Source organism: Bubalus kerabau, chromosome 17 (assembly GCF_029407905.1).
Source record: "Bubalus kerabau isolate K-KA32 ecotype Philippines breed swamp buffalo chromosome 17, PCC_UOA_SB_1v2, whole genome shotgun sequence".
Taxonomy (NCBI): Eukaryota; Metazoa; Chordata; class Mammalia; order Artiodactyla; family Bovidae; genus Bubalus; species Bubalus kerabau.
In genome coordinates, this window is record NC_073640.1 from 35826953 (window position 1) to 35853488 (window position 26536).

A 26536-nucleotide genomic window follows, 5' to 3' on the forward strand; every position below is an offset into this window, starting at 1 on the left:
TCAAGACCAGTCCTTCAGGCACTAGTTTTCTCTGACCCTTCTCTCCTTATCCATTTGATAAATTCCTACTCACCTATGAAGACTTAGCTCTAGAACTGCTCCCTGTAAGTGGTCATCCATGACCCATATTCATAGACACTATCATGCGTTATCACAGTTGCTTCTCAACCAGGAAGTGATTTTGCTGTACCTCACCCCAGGGAATACTAGGCTTTGTCTGGAGCTATATTTTATCATCACAGCTGGTGGGGCTGGGTGTGTGCTTTCTGACATCAAGTAAGGAGAGGTCAGGAATGTTGCTAAACACCATACAATGCGCAGAACTGCCCCCTACAACAAAGAAGTCTCTGTCCTGAAATGTTAACAATCTCAAGGGTCAGAAACACCCCCTCTATTTTAATTGTCTTTTTTGCTTAACTGTCCTGTTACATTCTGATCTCCCTGTGACCAGAACTCTGTTTCTTCAATTTTAGATGTCCAGCCTCTCACAAAGGGCCTGCCTGACAAATAATAAAAACTCAATCACTCTTGGTAGAAAAATAAGTTGAATAAATTAAGAAACAAGTGAAAAAAAACTATATTAGAGAATATTTTTAAAAGGCAAAAATAGTTTGGTGGGTCTCTCTACATCTTTTTATATTATTAAATAATATATAATGCTTCCATCAATTTACTCTATTAAATTCACCTCTCAATATTTTTTTTTTTCCTCCTGGACAGTTAGAACTTTATAAGTTTAAGGAAATGTTCTTTTACAAATGAAAGAACATCCTACTCTGTTTTCAACCTAAACATCAGTGCTTTATGGAAGATTATTCCTTTGCCTGAAATAAACACATTGAATTGGGGGGAAATGTGCAAATTAATCATATGCAGAGAGCTCATTTGCAATGTGTTAGTCCCATGGGGTGACTTAAATGTTTCAGATTTTAGAGACACAGTGTGTGTTTATACCCTGAATACACTGAAAACAGGTGACAACCTTAGCATAACCAACTACCCAATTACTTGAACAGCCAAGGATGTGGGCAGGAATCGTTGATGTCACTGCTCGTATGTCAGTGTCAGGCAGGGGGGATAGTCATATTAATTAACAAAGCAAGTTGACAGCTCTATGCTACAGGCCAGTTCACACAGCTACTTTTCCAGAGGAGAAGCCAGAGGGAGTGATTATCCCAGCCCCTTGTGGCTGGTGATTAGGCTTCGGAGACTATACCATTCATCATCACTAATGTTGATTTTTCCATATATCCAAAGTTTACCCCAACTTCCATACTCTTTCATGACAGAGTCACTCCTACTTTCTTTGTCTTTGGCTCCCCTCATACTTCTCCCAAACCCAACAACGTTGCTTTCATATGTTGTGAAAAGTGGGCTTCTGAAACACATCTCTCCCTGCTCCCTTTACTAAAAGATTCCTCCCAGGAATCTCCCTCCCATCCCACCCTTGCCTCCTCTCCAGCAGCTGAACTCTTTATTGATTCTTGAAATTAATTTTTTCATCAGTGTTCAAGTCCAATCTTTCCCATCATACCAAGGAGCTTAATATTCAGGCTACAAAATCAAATTTAAAATGAATGTTTGATTAAAACCAAGGTAATTCCATCATCCAATTCAGATTTGATACTCCTTATACTTTAATGATGGATTTAATACTTTAATTGATTTCTCAAGTGGTAAATCGCGGGGGGGTTATCGTTTTACTAGAATATACACTGAAAGCGAAACCAATCTGGCTCTCTTTTATAAAACCTTTTTGGTCCAGCTATTTCCAAAATGCCTTAAGTGGGAAGATGTTCTAGAATACACTAATTTTGAATTCCATGTCTTTAAATTGCTAGCTGTGTAATTACAACAGGATTAAATTATTTAACCTGTCTGAGCCCCAGACTCCTGCTAATTAAACTAAGGTATCATTGCCCACAGGGATACTACCATCTATTTTATGTGATTTTCATCATATACCAAACAAAGGTTAGTATGAGTCACAGGCTGTCTCTGGCCAATATTTAGAATTGAATAAATTAAAACAAAACAAGAATAAACAATAAGCTCATCTTTGTAGTGAATTAATCCCAGGAACACATTTTTAGCAACAATTTAGCTGACTATGAGGGAAGATCCATTATTTTTGTTTCTCAGGCTCAGTTCTGAGAGAAAATTGAACAGAGGGTTTGGTTCACATTTCATAGAAGGCCTAATAATGTAACAGACCTTGGATGTTTGAGATGGGAAAAGTTCTGGAGAACCTATATTAATAGACTCAGCTTGGCAGATCCAACGAGGAAACATCATGCATGCTGAGGGCTGCTCCAAAATCTAGATTTATCTAAACATCTTTCTTTCCCTGAGGAAACTGTGCCAAGGCATACAAGAACTAATCAGTAATCTCAGGGCAAGTATTATCACCCCCTCTCTTTCTTCCAGTTTTACTGAGATATAATTGACATACAGTACTGTATAAGCTTAAGATATACAGTATAAAATCTGACTTTAATGTATCATGAAATCATTACCACAGTAAGTTTAGTGAACATTCATCATCTCATATAGATACAAAAGAAAAAGCAAACATTTATTTTTGATGAAAACTCTTAAGGATTTACTCACTGAACAACTTCATATATAACATACAGCAGTATTAATTATATCCCTAATACTTATTCATCTTATAAATAGGAGTTTTTCCCTTTTGACTGCCTTCATCCAACTTCCCCTTTCCCCATCCTTCACCTCTGATAACCATACATCTGATCTCTTTGTCCATGAGTCTGTTTTTTGGTTTGTTTTTGAAGAAGAATTGACGTACAGTACCATGCTAGTTCTTGGTGTACAACACAGTGATTTGATATTTGTATACATTTCAAAATGGCAAGTCTGATTGTCATCTGTCACAATAGCAAGATATTACATTATTATTGACTATAGTCCCTAAGTTGTATAAAAACTATCAATCTCAGGTAGGCATCATCAGTCCCTTCTGCCAGCTCCCTCTGGAATATAGTTCTGTTATCTCCCAAAAGCTCAAAGCTCAGCTGCAAAGTCTGAGGTCCAGCCCTCAGTTGCCCATATTCTCAGTTTTTAGCCTTCAACTCTTTTTTTTTTTTTTAATTTTATTTTATTTTTAAACTTTACATAATTGTATTAGTTTTGCCAAATATCAAAATGAATCTGCCACAACTCTTTGTTTCCTGAAGCGTTGTCCTGGCAAAGCAGGCCACACTGCTGCCACATCTGACTCCTCGCCCTAACTCACCTTTTTCAGTTTCACCACGCCCTCCTGTGTTTCATAGTCCGTTGTGATTTCAAACAATTCCATCCCATCTCCATCAACAATATTGTACGTGACTAAGCCATTTTCTCCAATGTCTGGATCTTTAGCCTTCACTCTTCCCACTTCCTCCCCTGGGACAGCTGCTTCTGACACAGACATCTGGTATACGCCTAGAAGAAGAAGATATCTATTTTTATTTTCCCTTTTATTTGGCAGCTGTAAGACTTTAGATTTCGTTGAATCCCAATAAATTTCTCAAAGGGTTTGACACTGAGCTTCCTATTGATTGAAAACATGAAAAGCAGTGAATGGATGCAAGGAAGATCCCACACAGCTTGCTTGTCAAAGAAATGTTTTCTGTAAAGAATGATGAAATAATATCAGGGTCCAGGGTGGTAGGGTGGGGGCACCTGCCACACGTGAGAAAGGAAAACAATGCCCAGTTACATTTCCCATCAGGAACTGATGGAGGCCCATGCATATCTTCACACATTCAAAAAAAATTAAAACCTCTTTTCATGTCTTTGGAATGGCCCAGAGTTCATTCTCAGGCTCACATATGGCACTCCCAGGTGCCCAGAAAGAGAATGTCTTCTCTGTTTAAAAGCCTTCTGTAGCTTCATATTTATTTTAAAGTCAAATGCAAATTTTGTCTTTCAAGGTCATGACCCTTCCAGCTCTATATTTGACTCTCTTCTTACTTTACCTCCTTCACCATTTGATGAATGAATATCTTATATGGAAAGGTTTCTCACAGTGTGACATTTCCACATAGATTTAATATGTATTGGGAACCTACTATATGCTGAGCACTGTCCTAGCCTTTGGGAACTCAGTAGTAAATGAAAGAGTCAAGATTCTTCCCTCATTCTACAGAGAAAAAAAAATCAGATGTATACATACTCTGATATCATTGCTAAGAAGGAGAAAAATACAGTAAGGGACAAAGGATAATGAAAGTGTGTAAGTGTGACTGTGTATAAGTGTATGTTGTGTGTGAGTGAGTTCATGTGAGTGTGTGTGAATATCTCCTGAAAGGACTGGGCCAGATAAATCATGTAAATATCTGGGGATGAAAGTACAAACAAAGCAAACAGCAAATTGCAAAAACCCTAAAGTGAAAACAGTGAATATATACAGGAGAGTAAGACCACAGGTGTGACTGCAGGTAGGAAATAAGCGTAAATGGGCTCGGGCCTAACTGCGCAAAGGGCACTGCAGGAGCCGGAAAAGATGTCCGAGTTTCTTTAAAAACGTGTAGGAAGTCACTGAAAGGTTTCATTAAAGAAATAAGACTTGAGATCATCTCAATTGTATCATCAGAATTAAAAAAATATTCTCTGTGAAACAACATAGAGAAGCAAGGTTTGGCTATCTCTGCCTCTGTCACTGCCAAACCTAGTAGTTTGGGACAAGCTACTTAAGCAATTTAAGCTTTAGTTTCTCCTTATGTGGATTTTATTAATTTTAATACTTTGTGTATATTTATCTCTATTGTTTGGCTGTGACTGCTTTCCGTTCAGACCCATATTCAACTTAAACACACCATGTCCTCCATGATAAAGGACATGTAGGAGATGGGAGTCTCTGTAGATAATTACCAATTTACATAAAGGTTTAGAAAAACTTCCTCTCAGGTAATTTTCTCTAAATCTCATTCAAGTCCACAGCTATAAAACTGGTTATCTTCACAGTAGTGATGTACCTTCACTCTAGGCTGGTAGGTGAGCAAGGACATTGATCACCGCCTGCTAATAGCCCCGCATGGTCCTTTCCATCCAGCATACCAGACAGTTTCAGAGTGTGGATAATGGAGCATGCAGCTTCTTAGAGTGCTCTATGAGGCTTAAGTTTATTGGGGATGCTGAATCTTGTGCCTGACCAAGCAAAGTAATCTTCATCTCTTTGGGGACTTTATGAGAATTGGCTGTCACCCTGTAATCCTCCACCTTAATGTCTCCCTTCCAGAGATTGTTGTCTTTGAATTCCTTTGAGTGACCATGGTCCTTTCTGGGACCATACTTGGTGGCCTTCCCTGTTTTCTCATTTGTAAAAAGTGCCATCTCTCTGGCAATAAACTCATAGGCTCTACCAGCTAATCTAATAAAGAAGCTTTCATGGTGAACTCCCCATGATCTATCAGCACCAGCATCATTATGGTTATACTGTACCTCTGTCTATACCTGCACTATACACATAACCAGATTTGTGTTCAAAATCTGGCTATGCTGTAATTCTTCAGGCAACTTACAGCACCTTCCATGGAATCCAGTTTTATCTGTGAAATAGAGGCTCTCATAGAGATTTGCAATAGTAGTAACTATTCATTGAAAGGTTGTAGTTGTAATTATGATTATTAATAATGACCTTTCAAATTATTTTTTCTTTTATTTCCTGCTGCAATCCTATTAATTTTGTAGGACCACAATCACCTAGATTATAACAATGGCTAACCTGTTGACAGCTTATGCCAGGCATCATTTTAAGATTCTACAGTAGCTCATTTAGTTCTAACAATATCCTACTAATTTAAATTTTTTTTTTTTAATATTTATTTGTCTATTTCGCTGTGCTGGGTCTTAGCTGCAGCATGCAGGATCTCAGCACATGGACTCTCTAGCTGTGGCTCGGGCTCAGTAGTCGCAGCACGTGGGCCCAGTTTCCCCAGAGCATGTAGGATCCTAATGCCCTGACCAGGGATTGAACCTGTGTCTCCTGCACTGCAAGACAAATTCTTAATCACTGGACCACCAGGGGAGTCCCAATAGCCTATTAACTGAGTCTTGTGGAAGATTTTATTTTGTAAAAATAGTCCAAACAGTATCTCCCAACCCACATGCTTTTCTTTCAAAGAGGCTTTAACAGTCCTTCCCTTGAAAGGTGGGGTCTGTAAGAACTCCACTTAAATTTGGGCAGTCTTATGACTACAGTGGAAATGATACTATGTGATTTCTGAAGCTTGGTTACAACCGGCAATACGGTTTCTACTTGGTGTCCTTGGGGCTCTTCTCACTTTCAGAACCCATCCAAGCCACTCCTTGGAGAGGCTGACATGGACGGGAAGGACAGCTGACATTAACTTGTCAGCCTCGTGACTGAACCAGCTTGGAAGTGAATCTTCCAGCCTCAGTCCAACTCTGCCAACTGATGCTGTGAAACAGAAACAAGCTGCCTCTTTCAGGTTTTGCCCAAATTTCAGACTCATGACAAAATAAACAATTATTATTGTTTTAAAGCACAAGATCTGAAGTAGTTTGTTAGGTAGCAATAGATAACTGATCCAGCTATGATTACATATTCAGGTTAGAAATGAGAACACTCAGACAGAAAGGTTAATTAATTACTACATCACATTATGAGTGCCTAGCAAAATGGATTTTTCTCTTTCCAGGGTTGTGAAACATTCTATGCCTTTCTCCCACTTTCTCCCACTACCTCTCTTCCACTTAAGATTTCTGTTGTTATTACTGTTGTCTTCTGTGTTTTGTTTTGTTTTTTATCAAGAATGTTATAAAGAGCCTCCATTACTCTAGATTCCTTCTGGAAAGTTGAGTATAGCAGGGATGGGTCAGAGAAGAGAGTTGGCTGTGGCACCATTGGAAAGTGAAACCCAAGCCCACTGACTTACTCTGCGGAAACTTTGGTGGGTTGTCATTGACGTCGGTCAGTGTGATCGTCACTTTGGTTGTCCCTGAGAGTCCACCCATGTGTCCACCCATGTCCTTGGCCTGGATCACCACATGGTACTCCTCCTTGGCTTCCCTATCCATGTTGGGAAGGGCGGTTCTGATGATACCTGGACAGGTGAGCAGGGAACACCACAGATCTTCATTAATTACATTGTAACAAGAAAGATCTAGGCACGGGGTAGCAGAGATGAATAAAACAGCAGCTGTCTGCACAGAAGAGTCACTCCAACATATTTATCATCAAAAGTAGCCATACTTGGAGCATCACATAGACATATTTTCCAGCAAATTGCCATCATTATTAATGTAGCATTAAAATTTTATGTTTTATATGTTGTACTATAAATGCAAATTATAATCTCATCCTTCTCAGGTATAACAATTAAAGATGCTAAAGACTGATACATTTGAGGACCCACTACATGAGCATCCATAGCATAAACCCATGCTTCTGGACTGTCAGCAGAATCCTTTGACTATCAATGCCTGCATATAATTCTTAGAAACATTACTCTGGTCTATTTTAAGTTAAAAATAAATGGCAATACACTAAAATGTTAATATTAGCTTTTTAAGTGTATAACAAATGGGTTAGAAATATACACAATGCTTATGTCAACTCTAGTTGTTTACTATCACCTATCACTGACAAGGATACATTAATAATTAAATTCTACATGATCTCTGGATATTAGTGCATTACTCGTGTGGAAACCATGTTCCCTTAAAATCTTTTGGGAACACGTGCAAGCTTTTTCTGTCTGTAGATGTAGCAACATTTACACTGGAAATCTAAGAGAGTGTTGTGGAAGGTTTAAGCCCTTATCCTTTTCTGACCCCGATGTTTGTATTTTTTTCAGCAATATTCTTCAACTCGCTGAGCCTCGTTTTTCTTGTCTGTTAAATAATTTGGTAGGTTCAAATTGGTCCTTCCTAACATGAGTCCCTGAGATAACGAATATTGCAACTAGAGTCCTTCCAGCAATTTTAGTATCTCAAAAACTTAGATGCAATTCCACATTTATCCTTGGCAAAATTAATTGGTAAATGCCTTTGATGAAATCATAGCAAGTAGCCCCCTGAATTGTGATCCAAAGCATAGTGTCTACAAATAAATGATCACATAGGTAAGTGGAAATTATATTCAGTAAGCAGGCAAAATATCTGATTGGCAGGCTATGCAATATAATATTATACACACACACACACATATATACATGTATTTGATAAATTTCAACTGTATTAATATAAGTGGATTTTTTGTAAATATCTTGCAAACATATGGGGGTATATTGTGGAAAAAAGAAGGGAGTTTGAGGTATAATGCTGTGGACTGACAGTTTCACAGGATTTTAGTGTTTATTCTAATAAAAGGATCCTAGAATCAAATTTGGTACATGGAGTGAAATATTTGGTGTAGGTTTTGGCTGGCATATTCGTTCACTCTTTTTGTTTGCTATTTGTTTTCTGTAAGGATTTGCAGAACCTCCTTTTTGGATGTTAATGCCTGTTGGGAACCTCGAAGCTCAGCAGAGGAGGTGGGGATGTGGTACCTGAGCCTCATCATTTCCCACCCCCACCACCCCCAACCCTGCACAGCGGTCTTCAAGCTTTGAGAGCTGTCAGTTTTTACCAGTCCTCAAGTCCTATGGTCTCTTAATTTGGATCCACAGTTGAATTTTATGATAAAACATATTTGAAGATACATTTTTAAGTTGAAGTTGAGTTTTAAGAACTGATATCAAGAGGAAAGTTGCAGTCTAGGATTATATTTATTGCTGTGACATGGCGCAATACAAACAAAAGCAGTCACAAGCATAGTTCATTGAATGCTAACTACAGGCCAGGCAATGCACAGCGTCTACACTGCACAATAGTCTTGTTAGGTGGTCCATTTTATATTTTAGAAAACTGAGACTCAAAAAGGTTTCAGCCAGCAGGCCTGGACTCCTTATTCACAATGTGTCACAAATCACAACGCCATTCCATGGTACCTGTCTGTGCTTCTACTGAAAAGTAGGGTTGTCCTTCCAGGATGCTGTACACTAACTTGGCACTGTTTCCATAGGTGGGGTCATCTGCGTCTGAAGCTGTCACCTGGATCACTGACGTTCCTTAAAAGTGAAATATTCATTAGAGACAATCCCTCCGCTTTTCAAATTACATGCTAGTTTATAAATTTTGTCTTAAGATTAAAAACGAACGAGAGCCCCAATATGCTTTGATTTTCCAGACTGAGATATAAAAATAATTTCCCTTCCTCCTCCCTCCCTTTTTAATCCCCATAGTTTAAAAATGAACTTTCTGTATTCATAGTGCATCCTGCTATGCTTAGTAGTTAAAATAATAATGTGAACATTATTGCAAAAACATTCTAAGGCCCATGCAACTGGAATGTTCAGTATATCAAATAATTAAATAAAAATCTTCCCAAAGAGTATAATAAAGGATAATTAATGATGAATTGCTTTTCATGAAAGGACAGAGTGCAGTCTTCCATCTGTAGCAGAGCAATAAATACATCATTTTATTGTTGCTTTGCATGTAATAAAATGGCTGCTAATACTACATTTTAATTAATTTATGGTCATAAATATCATACAGAATGTTGTTCCCTACTGGCATGAAAATTGCATCTTCCCACCTGCAATGGGTCTGGTAGTCACACAACAGAAATCACCAGTAGACATCTGGTGAGATCTAAGGCCAGCAATTGCGAGCCACAGTGGAAAGAAACCAGGGAATTGAAAGAAGAGGGGATTCTGTTTTTCATAGGAAAAACCTTTGTTCCTTAACCGTTCAGAATGGGGCAGGGGAGATGGTCAAGGGAGAGAGCTGGTAATTATAGAATCCCTCTGTGCCAAGCACTGTTCGGGGCATGTTCCAAGTATTCCGCCCCTCTGCTAGGTGCTTTTTACGTTCATTGCGCTTGTGAGTTACTGAGTGTGACAGGTAGGAAGTTCTGCAGGCTGTTTTGCAAAGTGGGTCACTGTCAGAGTCAGGATTCTAACCTCTACCCAGCAAACAACCAAGCCCAAGTTCTTTCCGTGACAGTTGCAACAGAGGAGCCAGGTTCCACGTGAGAGGCAAGGCAGCCCATTTAAACAGCCCCTGTCAGTCCTCTGATCTACAAGTTTGCTGGTGATTTTCACACAGGGTAAGAACAAATTTTACTTTTTAAAAAGATTCTGTAATTCATTTTTTCGTACAAACAACTTTTGGGGGAGGATTCTTCCCACAAAACTAGGTACTATTCTAAATCATGGACATTTGTAATGGCATTAATAAGCTCTATTTTCTACTTTCATGGTAGAGCTTGTGAAAGTATTATTTTTTATGCTTAATTTGCTTCAAGAAATCCACTAAGTTCATTACAACTCTTTGTATTTTACATCTATGTTTATTTAACCCTCATCAGAGTTTACATTATCCTCATGTTATAGATGACAAAATGAAAACTGAGAAAGATGTAAGCTGTTGTCTGGGTTGACCTGGTTGGTCAGAGGTACAGCCATGATTCCAATCCAGTACTGTCTGACAGCAGACAGCTCTCATAGGCCACGATGCAAAGTCTGCTATTAATCCTTAAGCACTAAGCTGCCCCAAGACATGGGGTCAATGAAAATTCCCCTGGAGCATCCTTTTTGATGACTGGCCTTTCCCCCTGGCTCAGCTGCTGACACTGTTGTCCTCTATTTAATGATTTCTTTGATGTCTGCTGCTTCTCATTAAAAGTCCCCAGGTGACTACTGAGAAACTAAAGAATTGGGCAAGGCAAAGAAAAGATAGAATAGGCCCAGGTGAGTTTTTATAAAGTATGAGAAGGGTTTCACGTTAGTTGGAGGAGAAGAGGGCTTTTTTTGTTTGTTTTTTTTTTTGCACCACAAGCTCTATATGCAAAGTAGGAGTAGTTTTTAAAATCTTTATTTGGCTGCCCCCAGTCTTAGGTGCTTCATGCAGGATCTATCGTTGCGGTGTGCAGACTCTCTGGTTGCGGCTCATAGGTTTAGTTTCTCCAAGGCATGTGGGATATGAGTTCCCTGACCAGTGATTGAACCCACATCCCCTGCATTGCAAGGCAGATTCTTAACCACTGGACCACCAGGGAAGTCCCGAGGGGTAGGGTTTTAGAGTTACTTCTGTATCTAACTTTCTTGGGCAAACTGATTCTCAGTCTCAGCGCTTGGTTTTCTCATCTGTAAAACGGGCAGTTTGGCCCTGATGATCCTTAACCTCATCAGAACTTTAAATCTCTGATTTCATAACCATACTTACTCCCTGATCAGAACAGCCCTGGTCACTGTCTGAAAAGCAAACCCTTCTTAATATGAGGCATGCTTCTAAAAAGCAAGCACAACAACCTGCATTCTATAAAGTCAAACAAGAATTATTGCCAGGAGAATTGTCCACGAACAATGTTAGGTGTCTGTATGCATGACGAAAGACATAGCCGCTCTGAATTATTCTAACAGATGGTGACACGGTGTCATGGTGAGGTGTATATCCTGGATCCACTTAATAGCTCAGATGACCTTGAATAAATTATAATTAACTTGTTTCTAGCTTTGGTTTCCCATTTGCTGCTGGATGAGTCACTGCAAAGATTAAATGCAACAGGGCATGTAAATCATTAATGAGCACTGTGCTGACATGCGACAAACTCTGCTGCTATTACTTATTGAACACCAACATGCACTAGTGACCAGATGTATATTTATAATCCTACATGAGTAGAAACTTTTAGTCCCATTTTACAGAGGAGAAACTCAGGCTAAGAGAACAGATGGAACTGATTCCAAGTCAAAAGGTTAACAAGCACCAGGGCCAGGATGGCCTGGGTTGGATCACATTTTTCCTATTCTTCTATGCCTCCTTATATTTTGTAAGGTTACAGTTTAAAACCTCAGGGCAATTTAAAATATTTGAAACTTCAACCATATACATGAAATGTTTTTTGTTTGTTATTTTGAACATAGAAGCTACAGCATAAATTCTACATCCCGACTTGGGAGAATGGGCACCAGCCCACCCACCTGCAGAGACACCATGCCTGCAGGTGGAGCAGGTCCGTCCTCCCCCTCCCTTACGTACCCACGTTGGACCTCTCGGGCACGTTGGCGTGATAGGTCTCATGTAAGAACTCAGGAGGGTTGTCATTAATGTCCTGGACCTTGACAATGAATTCCGACGGTGGCTCCAGGGGCCGGTTGGTGTCCCTGTCCACCGCCTGAGCCATCAGCGTGTACTGGGCTCTCTCCTCTCGGTCCAATGTCTTGGTGGCATGAATGTTCCCTGATTTGTCATCAATCACAAAAATGGTTCCGGCTCCTTCACCTGAGAGAATGTATTTAATGTTCCCATCACCAGAGTCAATATCGGAGTGAAGCTAGGAAAAGAGAAATGGAGACTTGTAATTCCATGACGGATGCTCTAGGGAGGTAGAGACACACTCACATGCTGTTTGCTAGAATACACTGTTTACACACAGACATACACACACACTGAGAGGGAGACACTCTCAACCCATTTACAAATGAAGAAATGTAATCTTAGAGAAGATGTCTTGGCTAAGGGCACATATGGGGAGCAGTGAAGCCAGAGTCCAGAAGATTTGAATTTTAAGATTCATGCTTTCCGTCTCCCTTTCCTATTACATATGCACACATATGAAACACATATAACACACATTAGTAGAGCTATTTTGAATGAAATATATGCATATTATAGAAAGTAAAAGACACACATTTGAGCAAGAAGTAAATCCTGTAAGTTCTGATTGCCACGCCTTCATTTCCCCTGTAAAAGACAGCTCTTGTCATCAGCGTCTCATGAGTCCTCCAAGACATATTCTATGCGTATGCCAGACTATCTATACAGACACATGTGTTCCGGTTTATTTTTACACAATGAAGTGCACAGTGCACACACCATTCTCAACTCTGTTTTCCTACCACAGTGAATTCAGAGGACCCTTCCAAACTGGTATATATGTATTGATGTCATCCATTGTATAGAGGTTATTATTTCAGTCTTCTTCCAAAGGACACTAAGGTTCCAAAGGACACCAGGCTTTTGTTACTGCAAACAATTCACTGATCAGGATTTCTGGATGACCTGCTGTGTGGCACAGAAAGTATGAGGCTCTGGGGATGGACTCTGCCTGGAGGACCTCCCCCATTCTCCTCATAAGCATGGAGTGCGTGGAGAGGGCGGATAGACGTGCAGCTTCTTAGACTAGAGAAAGACTAGTTCCTTGAGATTTTCCCCTCCTTTGACAAAGCCCAGCAAAATGATGGGACTCGCCTAAATACACACTTGGCAGGGCCAGGAAGTCATCCGGGTCACCTGACCACCCACTTGTGCCTTCTGCCTTACTCTGCTGTGTTTTGTAACATGGAACTCCCCTAAAGACCACATCCAACTTTCCCATAGCAATAAAGTCTTTATTGTACTTCGTTGTCCAACCTAAATTTCTGCAGCTATCATCTTAATCTGAGTTCTTCTGCCCTCATTTTACCCTTTATGGGAAAAGATAAGCATTACTTTCACTGTTCTCACAGGCTTCAAGAATAGGCAGGTGGATAAAAAGCCCTTGGTTCTACCTACTACCTAAGAAAACCTAGTGTAAACTAAAAAGCTTTATTCTCAGGGAAGTAATAATGATAATACTACTTATTACTTAAAATTATTATCTTAATGTTTATTATAGTGCCATTTTAATATTATTATTAATGTGATTTTAATTATTATTATTATCATGAAACCAAGACCTAGAAAGCTTGCCCAGAATCAAAAGCAGGATAGAATACATTGCTTTTTAAATTTTTTTGCATTGTTTCAATTTTCCCCAAAATATCTAATGGATTTGCATTGCCTCAGTGAAACACCAATTATTTCAGCTCAGAGGGATACCTGTAGGTACAAATTACATTTTGATTTTAGTCTATAGTGCTTCTTAGGGGAAAAAAAAAATACTTTCCTTCAGAGCTTGTTATTCATGACAAGCTATGTGTTGTCATGAAATTATGGCTAAACATTTCTTATGAATGTAAGAATGTAAGTTTGTAACATACAAAGTTATCTGAATATACGGAAGCTCCAAAGGATGACTCAAATTGCCCCAATCTTCATACAAGTTTCCACAGTAGGGGCAGACAGTCTTCTGGCTGTCCTCCTAACCCCCCATAATTGTTTATATTTGTTTGTTTTCTCTGCCTCAGACTTGGCAAAAGTCAGGAGCTCAGCCATGACTGTGGAATGTGGAACAAGGAAGTCAATGCAACACTTCCTTTAATGGGAGTCTAGACAAGGAATGTTTCTAGGGACCTTTATATATTACATATGAATTTGGGAAGACTCTTGGGAATTAAATTTCATGATCAACCAAGTAACTGAAACATTTAAATATAGTGCTCATTTATATTTTTTATCTTGTTTTCAGAGTTCAAAGTTGGATATAAATTCCCTTTTTCCCTCTCCAACAACAACTAACCACACAACTAACAATGACATTTATTAGTTTGGACACAAAAAGCAGTTTGGAAACCCATTCAGTTCTATCAAGGGATCAGTTGCTGAGGCAGAAACGGCCAATTCCTAACTCCCAAGACTGAGGCCATCCCCTCAGCAGAGCACAGCATGATGCAGACTCTGCTCCCTGCAGATCTAAAAGTCCATAGTTTGCCAAATTCCACATTTTCAGAACATCCTGCTGCTGCTGCTGCTAAGTTGCTTCAGTCATGTCCGACTCTGTGCGACCCCATAGACGGCAGCCCACCAGGCTCCCCCGTCCCTGAGATTCTCCAGGCAATAACACTGGAGTGGGTTGCCATTTCCTTCTCTAATGCATGAAAGTGAAAAGTGAAAGGGAAGTTGCTCAGTTGTGTCTGACTCTTCGCGATCCCATGGACTGCAACCTACCAGGCTCCTCCATCCATGGGATTTTCCAGGCAAGAGTACTGGAGTGGGGTGCCATGGCCTTCTCCATCAGAACATCCTAAATCACTCAATTTCAAATGACACCAAATCAAGGTTTTTAGGGAACAAGTCATCTAGTCTAATCCTCCTATTCATGGAGACCTAGAGATCAGCACTGTCTCAAAGGGAAGTTCCATAGGCTCTAACCACTTTCTTTCTTTTTCTTTCTTTCCCCATCCAATCTGACATCTGGCTCATTCTCACATGCCTAGATTTTCCCCTCTTGTATCTGCCGCTGCCTTTTAGTAGATACAACATTTGCTTGCTCCACAGAGATGCCCTCTAGGTCCTGTGTCTTTAGCCCTCCCCACCCTAACACATACCCTGCTCCCTATGGAGAAAGTCCCTGTGGCCGAAGTTCTATTTTCTCAGAACAATTCACAGACACTCTCCACATTGTTCAAGCCACACAGCTCCTGCTGTGGCTCAAGTCTCTTCTTCCTCTCTGGGCACAGAGACTATCTCCTTGATGGAAGGAATTCTATGTGCCAATCATTTCCCTGTGCTCCATTTCTCAAGGATACTTCTACTTTGGGTGTGATCTTTCCATTTTGGGTATAAATGATGAAACTGCTCTGGTACATCTCTTCAGAAAGACCCTTTTCCAACCCTTAACAATATTATCAGGACACTAATATGAACCTCCTCCAAAGATGTCAATTCCATAAATATGGAATGGTAGTCCCATGTTAAGCAGCAACTAAGATAACTTCGTTGGAATCTATGAGGCTCAGAAATGAGAACCCCTCAAATCTGCTCTTGTCCCTCTCCCCCTTCACTAGATAACTCCTGCTCATCTTTCAGGTCACAAGTTATTACCATCATCTCCATGAAGCTTCCCTTCATGCTTCCTAAACTTTGCCACGTAAATTCATAATCACTTTTAGTGAATTTCTTTATTATTCTACTCCTTATCTTAGTGTTTTTTTTTTTTTAATTGCTTAGATAAGTGTCTCTTTTTCCACTAGCCCCTGAACTCTTTGGGGCCAGGGACTATTCTACTGCAGTCTACCATTTGCCTCCTTCTTACCTTCACATAGCAGGCTTTCTGCTCTTATGTGTTATGTATCTGAAAGATGGCTGTATATTTTACCACAAGTGATAGCTGGCAGTCAGTTTTTCAAACATATTTTGTTATTTTGTTTGTTTTTATTTTTGGTTTTGAAATTTGGCTGCATGCCTTGCAGGATCTCAGGTCCCCTATCTGAACCAAATCCCCCATCAGGGGCTCCTCAGTGAAGGTGCCAAATCCTAACCCCTAGACCACCAGGGAACACACCCTCAAACATATTTTGGACTCTTTCTACCCTTGCACTTTTGGAGGGGATACTCAGAGAATGCAGGATTTCTCAGTAGTACTAGGACTCTCAAGCCTTCTGAAATGGGTTTTTCCATCCCTGAGCCCAACTGGATAGAATCCCACCCATTCCCATGACGCATCCATTCATCTTGTCAAATATTCACAGAGGTGTCCCCAAAAGTGGGCTTTGGTGTCAGAACCTGGGGATACAAAACTGAACCAGTTCCTGATGAAAGTAGCTCAGGGTCCAGTGAAGGAGACAGAGGGATACACAGACGTGTGTACTACAGGAAAAAAGCCATGATGAAAATAGTACAGAGCATTATAAGAACACAAAGGAAGGCATCCTAGCTGGGGTTTGGACGTCGTGGGGGAAATGCCCCCAGTTGGAGAATGGTTAAATAAATAATCATCATTTCTATTCAAGAGACTACTGGGTAGCCATTAAAAACATAGTTTTTAGGGTATAATATCAAGTGGAAACAGAAGTGTTCTTAACATGGATGTCTAGGAATTAAAAAAAAAAATAAAAGGCTGGAAGGATGAATGAATAGGATTTGGTGGATTTTAGTGATGATCAGACCATTGCTACCTTCCCTCTTAGATTTTTGTTTTGCCAGGACCCCTGTCCGGAGAGGGTGGGGAGTGAGAAGTGAGCATGCAGATAGAGCAGCCTTACCCTGCCCACGAGCACAGGGTCGGGTCCCGTGTATTCCTCTATCACGAAGAACTGGTTCCAGACCCAACCCCTCTTGGAGCGCTGCAGCACCTGGCCCTCCTTGCCCTTCTCGTGGTGCCCGTGGAACGAGGGTCGCAGGTGGCTCCTCCGGTCCGTGGTGAAGGCCTGGCTGTGGCACAGCATGCCCAGGCACACCAGGGCGGCTTGTAAACAGTAGTTCTCCTTCATTTTTGGTTACGTGGTAGGCACAGGAGAATGCGGCTGTCACCCCGTCCGCTGACCGTGCGGCTGCCTGGCGGATGGCGGCCTCCCCAGACGCGTCACGCAGACCTCGCTTGGGCTGGAAGGTCTCTCCTCGCCGAGCACATCACGTCAGGGCTGCCCACGTCCCCGGTCGGCTTCTGCAGGGAGCAGGAAAGGTCAGATAAGTCACAGGTTCCATCCCCACTTCCATTCTATTCTGTAAACACTGACCCACGCTGGACCCTGTGAGGGCTTTGCGCAGGGTACTGAGGAGGCAGATGCCAGTGAGAAATAGTCTCCAGGCTCTAGCCAGTTCACCACGCAGAATAAGATAAACGTACAGGAAGAAACCCCTCAAAGTCTATATGAGGATAAAACGTGTGTACTGTGGAGTCCAGCTGCCCAAGTCTGAGAGTCAGTTTTACCAGTTACTTAGCTCTGGGTTTAGGGTAAGCCAACACTGAGCCCAGCGTGCTCATTTATGAAATGGGCCAGGGAATCCTACTCAGTGGAAGGTACAGATCTGAGTCATAGCCCTAAGTCTCTTAGCCAAGACCTGGTATGTGGTCAGCACTTCATATTTATCTGTTATTATTATATTAATGATCGTGGGACTTCCCCTGGTGGCTCAGATGGTAAAGCGTCTGCCTACAATGTGGGAGACCTGGGTTCAAACCCTGGGTTGGGAAGATCCCCTGGAGAAGGAAATGGCAACCCACTCTAGTATTCTTGCCTGGAAAATCCCATGGACGGAGGAGCCTGGTGGGCTGACAGTCCATGGGGTCGCAGAGTCTCAGACATGACTGAGCAACTTCACTTTCTTTCTTTTCATTATATTAATGATAATGATCGTTCTTGGCTGTGTTTTTGTAGTAGGGAGGCCTAGGGCACTATGGGCATTCCACAGAGGAACACGTAGTTGATGGGGATTGAGAATGGAGATGGCAGAGAGTGGGGACTGTTAAGGAAGATGTCCAGAAGGATGGGATGGAAGGGCTCGACTCTCAGATGAGTTACTGTGATAAGAGTGGGATGGATGGGATGTCCAGGTAGAAGGAACGGCATGCCCCAAAGCACAGAGCTGTTCACAAGCACAGTACTTCCCAAGACCGTTCAGCTTACTGGATGGTATTACGGAAGGAGGAAGCCAGCAATGACTCCTAAGATATGAGAGGCCAGGGTAGACCCTGAGATGGTCAGTGATGGCCACTAAAACATTTGTCATTGAAATAATGGGTCAAATTTGCATTGTTAGGTCAATATAGTGTCAATTCAATAAGCACAATTTGCTTTTGTCTGGTCAAATGTCCACCCAAGAAGATGAAAATCCTACCTTAACCTGACAGTCTTTCTAAGCATACTCTGTAGGCTCCCTTCAACAAGCAAAAACAAAATAAAACAGCATTCACCACCAACTGGTCCAAAGATCATGTTCCTGGCGCTCGGCCATGACTCTGCTGCTCATGGACAGTAAGGATAAGCCACCCACACGTTTCCATGCCTCTGTGGTTTCTCACCTAGTCACTCTAGTCCTCTCTCCAGCACTCAGGTTCTTCTCTCTGATCTTTAACTCCTGCCTCAGGTTTCTCGGCTTCTTTATGGGACTGTCTTTCTGGTGCCAGAAACTTATTCTTCCCCAAGGAACTTCCAGTCCTCATTCTCCTGTCTTAGGATCCCACACCTTCTTCTGAACAATCATCATCTCCTCTTGGAACACCTCTCAGACACAAGTTGGATCCCGAGTTCCCAGAACCAGATGGTCCTCACTACCACCCTTACCTGTAACCTGAGGGGCTCTCAGAAAGTTGCTAGGCATGGATGCTGCAACTACATTTCAACCCCCATGGGTCTAAATGAAATTGGTGAGCTTCTTCTTTTTTTTTTTTTTTAATTGAGAGGTATAGTTGATTTACAATTGTGTCCATTTCAGGTGTATCACAAAGCAATTCAGTTATATGTAGCTGTGTGTGCACACATATTAATGTTCTTTTTCATATTATTTTCCCTTATAAGCTATTATAAAACTGAATATAGTCCCCTGTGCTATACAGTAGTCCTTGTTAGTTATCTATTTTATATATAGTAGTGTGCCTATGTTAATCCCAAACTCCTAATTTATCTCCCTCACTCCATTTCTCCTTTAAGGGAACTCCATTTCCCCTATAAGGGGAAGAAACTATAAATTTGTTTTCTGTGTCTGTGGGTGTATTTCTGTACGGTAAATAAATTCATTTGTATCATTTATTTTAGATTCCACATATAAGCAGTATCATGATGTTTGTCTTTCTCTGTCTGGTTTACTTCACTCGGTATGATAATCTCTAGGCCCAACCATGTTGCGGCAAAGGGCTTTATTTTATTCTTTTTAATGGCCAAGTAGTATTCCATTTATATGCCACATCTTCTTTATTTCTCTGTCTCTGGACGTTTCTTTAGGCTGCTTCCATGTCTTGGGTATTGTAAACAGTGCTACAATGAACACTGGGTGCAGGTATCTTTTCAGTGATGGTTTTCTCCAGATAAAGGTCCAGGAATAGGATTGCAGGTAGTCTTATTTTTTGTTTTTAAGGAACTTCCATACTGTTCTCCATAGTAGCTGTACCAGTGAAATTGGTAAGATTCTTGAATGTTGTATGAATAAAAACCATCACCTAATTCTTTGCTATCTGATTTGGACAAAGTGGTTGGATGGGGAGAGAGATGAACAGAAAGGAGACAGGATGCATCTTGGCAGAGTGGAATATATCTAGATTTGGAGGTCGGGTTGGCCTGAACTGAAATATCATTGTATATTTCAGCTGGGTGGCCTTGCGCACATTGGCCAGGCACTCTGAAGCTTCGAGGTCTAATCTGAACAACGGGGATGACGAGAACTGGTGCACATGTGTGGGGCTAAAGACAGAGAGAGAACTGGGCACACACTGGGTCTCCTCCTCTCTTTCCAGAGCTCTACAGTCCAAGTCTGTGGGCCTCACTCAGCAGAAGGAAGTGCTCTGATCTGCAGGTGGAGATGCCCTGAAGACAGGGGTGAAGTGCTTTCTCTAAGAGAGGAATTGAGGAATAACAGTTACATGGAGATACCAGAGCCATCTGTCCTTAGAAGTCTCAGAAATAAGGGAACTGGTAGAATTCTACTTTGCTGGTGAACAACTCCTTTTCTTCTGAGGCTCTTTCATTTCACTAACCCAAGCCTTTCTGATGCTTTGTATGTAATATGGCAAAATGGTATCTGGAGAGGTCACACATGTACAGTAATTCCAAGTATCCATCACTGCCCTGAATACTATTTTGTGATGTATTATGTAAGTCCCTTTTCAAGGAATAAGGACTTCAGTATTTGTTGTAGACAGACTCCAGGATATGTTACAGGCTGTGTAGAAAAGAGAGAAAGATTCAGGAGACAGTGTGGTCACTTAACAGCTTCTCCCGAGACTTGGGAGTATCAATACTACATCAAATGCTGCTTCTTGTAAGGCAAACTGACTGCATGGAAGGGAGCAGGAGGAGTTAAATCCTATAGTGAGGTAATGTGAAGTCATAGGAAGATGCCTGCATTTAAGTCAGAAAGCCAAAGATATGATTCAGAATCTTCCACTCAGCTCGCGGTGGGGCAAGCCTCAGCTCCGAGAGTGGCAGCTGTGCCTCCTTCTCTGTAAAGGGAAGCCACTGGGTGACATTTTCTACAGGTGGTTTCCAGGTTCACATTCTCATTTGGGTGAAAGATTTTGGAGGCATTTCTGATTTATAACACCATCTCCTTACTAGACTGGTTGCTTCTTAATGGTTGCGATGATATCTTATTCACAACTGGGTGGCCAGTGCCTGAGCAGGACACCAGTAAAAGCTAAATATATGATTTGAACCCCATACTTCAAGTACAAACTTGGTAATGCCTCCATAGAATCTCAAGAGGAAGAAACAGAAAAGTAAAAGCATATGGTGCAACAAGATCTCTGCCCATTTCACACCACACCAAGCATTAAGTGTTCATTCACACAGTGATAAATTATTCTTGCATATACTGTGAAGAGTATTTGAAAGAAAGGGTTTAATTAAAGTTGGTATTTCTGCACCTCTTTCTTCTGGCTGCCATTTTGCTGTAAAGCACAATTATTTCTGACACTAAGTGTGTTGAAACTAGATGACAACATTTTTTTTTCTTTATAAAAAATTTCTAGATTGATACTAACAAATTTAAGTTTTCATGTGACCAATAAACGATAAATTTCACCCTTTGTTAAAAAGGTGAAATTTTCTATTTTCTTCTGTTGGAAAGAATAGCAAGATCAACTTGCTTTTAAAAGTAGTTCCTTACATGTTTCAATGCCATTCTCCCAAATCTTCCCACCCTCTCCCTCTCCCACAGAGTCCATAAGACTGTTCTATACATCAGTGTCTCTTTTGCTGTCTCGTACACAGGGTTTGAACATATAAAATATCATGTATGAAACGAGTTGCCAGTCCAGGTTCGATGCACGATACTAGATGCTTGGGGCTGGTGTACTGGGAAGACCCAGAGGGATGGTATGGAGAGGGAGGAGGGAGGAGGGTTCAAGATGGGGAACACATGTATACCTGTGGCGGATTCATTTTGATATTTGGCAAAACTAATACAATTATGTAAAGTTTAAAAATAAAATAAAATTAAAAAAACAAAACAAAAAGTTCCTTGAAACCATTATTTATAAGTGCTTATATGACTGTGTGTATTATATAAAGTTATTTTAATGGTAAATCTCAGGTATGTTAAGATGAATTTTTAAGACGTTGTTTTTTAATTCAATTTTGGAATGAAAATTTACTGAGCAAAATCTTTTTCTAGCCATTGCTCTAAAATCTTTATAAATAGTAACTCATCTATTAATTTCTATAACAAACTTATGAATGGGGGACTGTGAATATTCTTATTTTAAAGGATGGAAACTAAGATCTGGGTAGATTAAGCAATTTATGCAAAGTTATGCTTCTGATAAATCATAGCACTGAGTCTGAGCCCATGACGGTTGGCTCTGGAGTCTGTCTTTAACCAGCGAGCAATACCAGCTGTCACCACTTGTTGGCTTCTGAGGTTCATAAGGGAATGATACGGACACTGGGACAGAAATAGAAACCCAGATGCAGTGAACCAATAGGAGAACTAGGTTTATGCTCATAATATGATTATGATGAAAATGGTAATAACAGTTAACATTTGCCCAGTCTTATTGTTTGCCTGGGCTTCCCTGGTGGCACAGATGGTAAAGAATCTGCCTGCAAAGCAGGAGACCTGGATTCGATCCCTGGGTTGGGAAGATTCCCTGGAGAAGGGAATGGCAACCCACTCCAGTATTCCTGCCTGGAGAATCCCATGGACAGAGGAGCTTGGAGGGCTACAGTCCACGGGGTCACAAAGAGTTGGCCATGACTGAGTGACTAACACTTTCACTTTCACCTCTTTCGTTGTTTGGCTATCATTCTTCCAAGTGCTTTCAATGAGTTGAGTCATAAATGTTCATAATAACTCTACACTGCAGTATTATTGTAATCCCCATTTTACAGATAGGTAGTCTGAGGCATACCAACATGAAGTAAGTTGCTCATAGTTACAGAGACAGCAAGTGGAGGAGCTGAGACATGAATACTGGATGGTTAGTTCCAAGACCTGCATTGTTATCCCCCACAATGCACGTGATATTACCTCTCTAAGAGAAGACAGGAGGCCACATATATACACATATCATAAGACAACAGTCTCACGATGAAAACAATTTAAGTTTTGGTGGTAAGGGGTAATATGGTAACTAAAATGTTAAAACCAAACCAGAAAGAGGAAGATAAAACATTTTATAGCAGTGATCAAAGTGAAGATGAATAGGAGGTAATTATATCTGTTATCTGATTCTGTGGTACCAGTATATACCAATATAACCAGGTTATATAAACAGTTGGCCAGTTAACAGTATAACCAGTTAACCAGTATACAGGTTATAACAAGTCCTTGAATAGTATAACCAGATCCTTGAACAGCACCACTACACAAAAGTAAATCTTTGACTTCTTATTTTTTTTATTTTTTTTTACACTAAATTTTATTTTTATTTTTTTTTAAACTCTGGTTTATTTATTTATTTTTTATATAAAAAAAGACTTCTTATTTTTAAACACAGTTTCAGAATTTTCAAATGTATAGGTTAAAAAGATGTGTTCAGAAAGATTATTATTAGTATTATTTAGAAATGCTTCTAAAATCTAGAGATCTGGTTGATATATGCAGTGGTACAGAGTTTGCAGGAATCATGCATAAAAACAGGGGACAGCCCTCCTAAGAAGACCTTGACATTGGCAACAACTAGGGAAATATATCAATGTTCTAATTGGTTTTAATAAAGACCCCCCCCCCTCCCCAAGGCAGTTCTTGAACAGTCCTTCTATTTAAGCACTTTCTAGCAGTATGCCAGAAATGTCTAAGCATTGAAGTTCTACTAAAACATATAGGAAGACTTTATGATAGAAGCATATTGCTTGGAAGGAAAAATAAATGTTGTTGAAAGTCACAGAAGTAATAACACGACAGGAAAATGGATTTGCAAAACCACCAGCTCTAAGTGGAAGGCTCGCCCCTCTATCTTGAGAGCAGATAGCCCGTCATGAGCTACCGCGCCTTGAGCATAAAACTCGCTCGCTGTGCTTGCTTTTGTCTCCGTAAAAGAAAATGACATAGACGGGTGTTTAAGTATATTTGGACTCCTGCTGGAAATTGTTATCGGGTAGAGAAAGAAAGACGAAAGTGCTTAGCACAAAGCAAGCGGCTTTGGTTTTTTAGCGTTCTCCTCCCCCACGGAGCTGGAAAGATCAGACGGCTGACCTGTTCTTTTCATTTCCAGGGAGTTAATTTACAGTTAAAGGCAGGTTATCATTACATTAAGAATATTACTGAGCCCACCAGAGCTCAAAACCTTATTCTGCAAGTGCTCTGTCCTCCTGTCAGGAGCTCAGGGGCTCTGGTCCCCACTGCAACAAACACAGCTTTGTAACCAATCGGCTTCCATTATGCAAATTAATTCAAGCATATTTTATTCCCAGTTCAGATCTCATCACTCAGCACTGAGCTGGTCTCTAGTTTCAAATCAAATCACAGGAATTATGCCATGTCTGTGGAAATCACAGAGAATAGGGACAGGAAGTAGTACAGGAACTACTGAATCACATTTCTTCCCCCATTTCTACACTTGGAGCAAAGCATAAGCTTGTAGTAGTAATCACTTCTGCTCAGGTGCAAAATACACAGCAGAGATGCAAAAATAGGCATTGTGTATGTTACTCTACTCTCCAGTACCAAATTCAAATGTTAAAATAGGAAGCAAATGGGGCCCCTTATCAATGACCATGATGTTCTATAAGGGCAAGTGGAATGTTTAAAACCACTCCAATGTAAATGTGATTCTCTGCTTCTAGAGATAGAGAACCACAGGAGTGTCAGCTTTGAAAGTGAAAAGATCAGTCCCTGCCTGGTGTTGGGAAGGCCCAGGTCCAAATCGCTCATCACTTGTGGGAGATATAAAATTAGGTAATGAGAGCTGGAATTATCCTCCATGAGGTACTTGCTTTTTCTGTACTGCAGGGCAGTATACTCAGGGCTTGGTGTACAGCATTTAATTGTATTTCCACTACAACTATATGTAAATATCACCCATGATATTATCTACAAGGAAACCAAGGCTCTAGGCAATTAAATAAATTACTCAAGGGTACACCCTGAAAAACTGGCAAGGCTGCACTTCACATTCAAATTTATATGACGGCAAAACCCATGCTTTGGCTTTACCTGGCTCCCAAACACTAAGATCTTCAACACATGAAGGGGCAGGATCCATTTCCAAGGATGATCTAAACTCCATATAGTATTTGACATTGAAAAGAATTTTTGTTAGAGGTGAATTTCATTTATTTTAAGTATGTACAATCAGCTTTCATATTCTTAGGCCACAGAGTATCACAGAAATCCAGCTTAAGTCCCCAGACCTCAAACACACAGAATCCCTCGCTGATTATTTATTTTTCAAGTAATTAAATCATCTCCAAATGATAAGATGACTAAATGCAATGTGTGCTGTGAAGAACTTATTCTTTTTGCTCTACTCAATCCTTAAGATAGTCTTTTCCTCACTGTAATATTTTTAAATGTTAATCATTAAGATGAACGAAATACATCGACCCATACAGGAAATAACATTGTCACCAGTGCCATCTTGGGCTATGAATAAACACCCCATACGAATGTGTGGAAAGACAGAGATCTTATTTTCCATTTTTCTTTTGCATGAGTGAAAGTATCAGAGGGAAGATCAGGGCAAAAATGGTAATGATAAACAGATGCTCAACATAATGTAATGTCATTGGTGGTATCAAAGGCCTATGTGTAAATCCCTCTTTGTCTCAGAGCTGTGAAAATCTATATATAAAGTTTTCTTTATTTGCTGGTTCCTTCAATCAGCAGTAACTTTTCTCCGTGTCACACCTGAGTTGGTCTCTTGAGAAACAAAGCTGCAATGCGTCTCTGATCTGTAGACTCAAATGATGGTGAGACAGTTGTCTGAGCAGATAGATAATGGTATGCCATGACACGTGCAGACAGGACTGGGTATCAGAACACAGAGGCATCAGTGGCCACTCTCTGCAGATGAATCTGTAACATATCCCTCCTGCCTTTTGGAACTTGCCTACTCCTGCCTCTTCCAAGTGTTAATAAATATGTATATTAACAATCTCCCACATCTGGAATTTCCGCCTTCACCCTGAGCCATGGCTGATTGAACCACATGTAGTCCAGTGACACAACCAGACCATAAACCAACCACAGATTGTTTCAAACTGTGTAACCTGGTCAACATGATAACCTGGGTGAGTTAGATTCACTGGGGAACTTGAATGAAAGGAAACAGAACCATTTGCCAGTTAGTAAGGGAGCTGAAATCCCATGGACAGAGGAGCCTGGTGAGCTAGAGTCCATGGGGTTGCAAAGAGTCAGACACGATCTAGTGTCTAAACAATGAAGGGAGCTGAAACAGAAAGGTCAAGAGGCATATAGGCGATGGAATAGCAACAAAGTGATATCTGATGGCCAATGTTTTGGTAAAATCAAGGTATGAACAAGGTATGAGAAACCAAACAGAAACAAGCATGGCCTCTGTCCCTCAGCCATGTAAATGGCAGAATGCATGGCCCTTCCTGGTCTCTGAAGATTTTGGCAATCAAGGACTGCCCTCCAGCTGCTGTCTCCATGGGGCCCAGCCTTAATGATAGTCCATTTTGGAATTTCTGTGAGGTTCTTTGCACTGCCTCCCCATGCATAGGTAACATTAAGCCCCTTGTACATGAGCCACCGTGGGTGCTTT

At 40.7% G+C, this 26536-nt stretch overlaps 1 protein-coding gene across 2 annotated transcripts in view; it reads right to left on the bottom strand.

The window, feature by feature from the left end:
* The window catches only part of CDH11 (cadherin 11), a 156676-nt gene that overhangs the window by 33968 nt on the left and 96172 nt on the right, over positions 1–26536 (bottom strand). For both annotated transcript variants that reach the window (XM_055552070.1, XM_055552069.1), the window contains 5 exons: positions 16920–17320; positions 12055–12349; positions 8958–9077; positions 6903–7070; positions 3257–3444 (listed from right to left, as the gene is read on the bottom strand). In XM_055552070.1, coding sequence (XP_055408045.1) covers positions 3257–3444; positions 6903–7070; positions 8958–9077; positions 12055–12349; positions 16920–17147 — 999 coding nt within the window. In that variant the 5' untranslated portion in view covers positions 17148–17320. The remainder of the gene's footprint in view (positions 1–3256; positions 3445–6902; positions 7071–8957; positions 9078–12054; positions 12350–16919; positions 17321–26536) is intronic.